The 5,986-nt window shown below is 35.6% G+C and overlaps 1 protein-coding gene across 1 annotated transcript in view; it reads left to right on the top strand.

Moving 5' to 3' along the window:
- Window positions 1–75: 75 nt before the first annotated feature.
- Window positions 76–5,986, top strand: part of GPC5 (glypican 5) — a 737,283-nt gene continuing 731,372 nt past the window's right edge. The window contains exon 1 of the mRNA XM_004709780.1: window positions 76–262. Coding sequence (XP_004709837.1) covers window positions 76–262 — 187 coding nt within the window. The remainder of the gene's footprint in view (window positions 263–5,986) is intronic.

The following is a 5,986-nucleotide window of genomic DNA, read 5'->3' as shown; positions in this document are numbered from 1 at the left end:
GTGTGTGTGTGGTGGGGCTGATCTTAATGTTAGGCAAGCAGTATGTACTGTTTGTTAAGTGAACTGATGATAATGATGGAAAATATTATATGTGTTCTAGGATCTGACCTTCAGGTTTGCATATCCAAAAGCCCCACATGTTGTACCAAGAAGATGGAGGAAGAATATCAAGTTGCAGCAAGCCAAGATATGCGGCACGTGCTTCAAACATCCAGCTCTACGTTAAAATCTCTAATATCTCAAAATGCAGCTGCTTTCCAAGGTAAATGTGTCTTGAATTCTGAAACTCACAGCCTTGATATATATTTTGCCTTATTCGAATCATCCTGGTAAACTTATCTGAGGTTGCGTCTTTGCATGTAATTTTGGTATAAATGAATGTTCTCTAACCTTTAGAACTTGTCTCTAGGTCATCAGGGGGTGCACACACATCCATTTGGGCTAAGAGAATTATGATAGTCATCAAAGGGTACATACGCCTTCTAAATATATTAGAACCCTACTAGGGTTCTTCTAAGGAGCTCTGCTGGTACAGGGGTTACACATTGGGCTATGGTTGGCAGTTTGAAACCACCAGAAGCTCCACAGGAGAAACACTGGGCTTTCTAATCTATTTAAGATGCTTCTATTAGGAACTCTGACGGCCTAATGGTTAATCCTCAGCTGTTAATAGAAAGGCTGATGGTTTTAACCAACCAGTCACTCCTTGGAGCAAAAGACCTATGGTCAACTGCTGTAAAAATTGTTGTTAGGGGTCGTCAAGTTGTTTCCGACTCACAGTGACCCTCTGCACAACAGAATGAAACACTGCCTGGTCTTGTGCCCTTCTCTCAATCGTTCTGTGCTTGAGCCCATTGTTAAAAGCCACTCTGTCGATCTCTCTACTTGAAGGCCTGCTTTCTGTTTTGCTGCCCCTCCACTTCACCAAGCTTGATGGCTTTTCCCGTGACTACTTTCTCATAATGACATGTGAGACCAACCTTGCTGTCCTTGTCTCTAAAGAGTACTCTGATTGTACTTCTAAGACAGATTTGTTTGTCCTTTTAATAATCCATGGAACTTGCAGTATTCTTTGCCAGCACCACCACTGAATTACGGTATTGCTCTAGTCTGGAAAATCCTATCTTGTCATTAATCAAAATATATTAATGAGACATAGCCACATCTTCTTATACTCCATCTCATAGCGTTATTCCAGTATAAGTGGACATATTTTTTATATTCTGTGGAACATAAGACATATTATATAACATTTCTTTTAACTAAATAGTTATATATTTATTTTGAACATACTTTTGTTGAAGTATAAATAATATCACACAAATGATCTGAAGGAATAATTGTCTAATTTACTCCCAGAAACCCTCATTTGGTTTTCTTCTTAAAATGTTTTTTTTTTCAATTATTAGTTGGGATTTAATACATATATCACATCATTCCAAATTTCAGTCACGTCAAGTAGAAGGTACAATTGCTACCACAATCAGTTTCGAAATATTCTTTTTCTACAAGGACTCCTTGACATTGTCTCCCTTTTGCCCTCCTTTTCCCCAAACCCCTTACTCTACTTGCTATCCCACTAGGTTCTTTGATCCTAGGCTTCATATACCTAGGAGAATGGAAAAGCATATAATAGAACTTCAAGGGGGTGACTGCCATTGGTGTACACCTCTGCCAAGATATGAACAAACAAAAACCAAAGAAAACAATACAAACCAAAACTATAGAAAATTTTGGAAACTAGGTCAGGTCCAGCCCACATAATACGGGGAGATCTATTTACAAAGATTTAACTGTTCAGGTCAGCTTTTTGCCTTTGATTTTCTATACTCCTCTCTGCCAAGCATTCTGTTTAGTTACCACTTTCCTCCCTTCCCTCAATTTTATGTAGGGGGAGATTCTGTGGTTTTCATAACACCACCAGTGCTATTTTATCAAATTGAAGATATGTCTGATAAATAGTAAAATAGAAAGTATTAATTGAATGTTTAGGGTTCAGCATAAACTAGAATTCAACTTTAATTTAAGCATTATGCTCAGAAATAAAAGTGATGAATCATAAAACTACAAGACACACTAAGAAGTAGATTATTGTTTATTTCAGTCATCTCTTCCATAAATTCTTTATTACTACAGTAAGTTATTTTAATTTGTCATTTCATAAAGCATTAGCTATTCTGTTTTTGACTAGAATGAATATATATATAGATTACATTGTTTTTCAATGAGATTTATTGCTTTTATTCAACACTGTATAACTTCTGTTAATACTTTTCTTAATAAGTATATTAATGTCAATCTACTAAATAGTTTGTGATTATATATATAACTACACAGAAAAACTGATTAATTTTAAAGTGATCCATATTAAATAAAATAAATACAATAAATCATTATACAATTTAGCTTGAGTGAAAATATGGTTGTAAAAACTGAATTGTCAGATTTTAAGATGTTATTAATTTTATTTGACATCTTATAAAACAATTTTATATCCTTAATGGAATTTATTCATGTGAACTTTTTGTAGGATAATGTACTGATGTACCTTTAAACAAAGATTTGTGATTTGAATTGACTAAACTAAAAGACATTAACTATCCATATGAAATGTCACACTATTAATAAATTCTCCAGGAAAGTTCATTTGGAGTAGAGCATAGAGCAGACAGTTCTAATGGCATGATCAAAATAAGTCTTTTACTTACAGAATAAATTGGATAGGAATAAGTAGACTATTGTGTCTACTCATCAACTCATGTGTCATCATCAACTTAGGTATCTCAAAATTAAGCATCATCTGCCTATAGGGTTAGATAGTATCCAAGCAGACCCTGGCTCATGTCTTGGGAGGAGGAAGCTTAAGTTTCTTTTTCCTTGAATTAAATACTATTTTTATAGCTATGCCTATGTGTCAACTAGCATATGCAGAGAGAAGGTGGAAGAAAGGACAAGAAACCAAACTGTACCAAACCAAACCCACTGCCATCAAGCACATTTGAATTCATAGAGATTGTATAGGGTAAGTCAAACTGCTTCCTAGAGTTTCTGAGGTTGTAAATCTTTATGGGAGCAAAAAGCCTAATTTTTCTCTTGTAGAAGAGCTAGTAGTTTTAAACAGAATACCTCATAGCTAGCAGTCCAACTATACCCGAGGACTCCTTGGTGTGATAAGCTCCCAAACCCAAACTCCCTGCCTGCAAGTCCATTTCCATTTATAGCGACCCTGCAGGACAGGCTAGAACTCCCTTGTGGGTTTCCAAGACTAATTCTACAAAAGACCCAGATTATAAAGAGGGGAATGCTGCATCAAGATTGGAGGAAGGCTTTTTAAATAACCTGCAATAAGCAGGTGACACAACCATGCTTGCTAAAAGTTAGGAGGAATTGAAGCTCTTGCTGATGAAGATCAAGGATTGCAACCTTCAGTATGGATTACAAAACCAAATTTCTCACAACTACACCAGTAGTTAATATCACAATAAATGGAGAACAGATTGAGGTTGTCAAGAAGTTTGTCTTGCTTGGATCCACAATCCATGCTCATGAAAACTGCAGTCAAGAGATCAAATGATGTATTGACTTGGGTAAATGTGATGCACAAGACTTCTTTAAAGCGTTGAAAAGCAAGGGTGTTACTTTGAGGACCAACGTGCATCTGACTCAAACCATTGTCTTTTCAATGGCCTCAGGTGCATGTGAAAGTTGGGCGCTGATTAAGGAAGAGTTAAGAAGAATCCATGCATTCGAATCGTGATACTGGCGAAGAGTAGCAAAAGTATCATGGACTGCCAAAAGAAGACACCAATTTCTATGGACGAAGCCCAGCTGAAGGCTTCATCTCATGTGCTTTGGACCTGTGAGAAGAGGCCAGTCCCTGGAGAAGGACTGGTACCATGTTTGGTAAAGTAGGCGCAGGGAACGTGAGAAAGATTCGAGATTGACTGACACGACATTGATGAACTTGAACACAGAGTAACTGAGAGTATGTCACCGACCAGGCAGTGTTTTGTTCTGTTGTACACAGGGTCACTAAGAGTCTGAACTGACTAGATGGCATCTAACTACAATAATAACTCATTATGACAGCAGAAAGCCTCATCTTTCTCCTTAGGATCAGCTGATGGCTTCGAACTGCTGACCTTAGGGTCATAACCAAGTAACCACCAGGGTTTCATGGGGCAATAAAATGGGGTAATAAAAGTAGAAGTTCCCTTATGATCTCAGTAGATGTCATTTAGTGTCCCTGTTTAGAGTAAACTAGATTTAAAAGCACTAGAAAAGAACCCTTTGTCCTTTGCTCGATGAAGGTAGTCTAAGAGAATTCTGGGAGTCTTGAGAGAGCAATTCTTTCCCCCTAAAGCACATACTGTATGTCTATTAGTAGCTATTATGTCCATTAGCAACTAGGCAGATGGTGAGGGGACAATTATATACCTTACCTACATATCAAGCACCATAAAAATTATACTATTATTTTTTGGAAAATGATCATGTGTATAATATGGAAGACATATTTAAGAGATACATGGGCACTGTATATACCAGCATTATCAGAATAGGGGATTTGTGACTGAGAATTTGCGGGTCATATACAGTAATAAGTGAGCTGAATTCACATTGAATAAGACATAAAACATCAATACATATTTGTGAGTCATTAATGATTTTTTAGCAGGAAAGTTACATCATGGTTTATTGTGACATAATGTCAAAATTATGTTCCTGGATAAGACTATGTGGTCAAAGGAATTTATGACATATAAAACCTACATTTTAGGGTAATGATATACTAACTATATAGGTGAAAGCAAGTGCAACAATTACTGACACATGGGTACCAATGAATTGATGTTGTTTTAGGTTGGTTCTCTAGAGAAATAAAACCAGTGAAGCTTATATAAATATGGAGAGAGAGGAAAAGAGGAGGGAGAGAGACGTTTATCTACAGAATGGTTCCTGTGGTTGTAGAGGGTAGTAAGTTCTAATCACAGGTCAGACAGCAGACAAGTGAATTCCAGGTTGACATGTTAGATGGCAGGCTCCTCTTTCACAGGATTGGTATGCAATACAGCATGGAGATGATTGCATGATAACAGATCTGATCATGGGCCACGCCTGTTTTATAATTACCAACCCACTGAGAATCAAGGCCCATTTAACTTCACACACTATATTAACTGTCAGATCATCTATGAAAAATTTGTTTCTATCTTCAGAGATAGAGTTAGGAACTCTTCACATATTTTAGAAATTAAGAACTGAGCATATTAAGCAAAAAAAAAAAGGTAAAATATGAAACCTGAAATAATTACATATTTAACCTGAGTTGAGGCAGCTATAAATATTGCAAATTGCTTTGTGATCATTGCTTCAGGAGGAGAAAGACATGTAATGGTATAGGGTTATTATCAGAGATTCAGATAATTTAACTTAAATTTTTGTTATTTTCTGCTTATAAGTTATATATAATAAGATGAGATTTTCTGCTTTTAAAAATGAATAACAAAAAGCAACTTTCTTGAGTATGATTTATTATGGAAAATGATAATTTCCCCATATGTTGAATATTTTTTATTTTAAAACCATGACGAGGTAAGATATATTTGGAAGGTATTTGCCTAATGGATAACTTAACTGGAACAAATTTCCTTCAAGAAAAATGTTTGATTTTAATTTAATGACTAGAAAAGTAGTCATTAAGCAGTTTTAGATTTATTTCTATAAAACAACCATAGATATATATATATGCTAAAAGCAGTTAAAGAACCCAAATTTGCTGTATCATAACTGCACAGGCTGCTTTACCAATAAGTAAAATTACCTCTGTCTTGTTTCTGTGCAGTCAAAATACCTGAATTTAGCTTAAAATCTTTATTTTTATAGCAAGATAGAAGCCCGGGGATTTTATTTGAAAACATAGACTGATTCACAGAATTTAGTAGGAAAATCAAATCTGCTTTCATACAGTGCAAGTAGATTTTTT

The sequence above is a fragment of the Echinops telfairi genome, unplaced genomic scaffold (genome assembly GCF_000313985.2).
Source record: "Echinops telfairi isolate 266 unplaced genomic scaffold, ASM31398v2 ScPeMD7_7405;HRSCAF=8443, whole genome shotgun sequence".
Taxonomy (NCBI): domain Eukaryota; kingdom Metazoa; phylum Chordata; class Mammalia; order Afrosoricida; family Tenrecidae; genus Echinops; species Echinops telfairi.
This window is presented reverse-complemented; position numbering and strand designations above follow the sequence as displayed.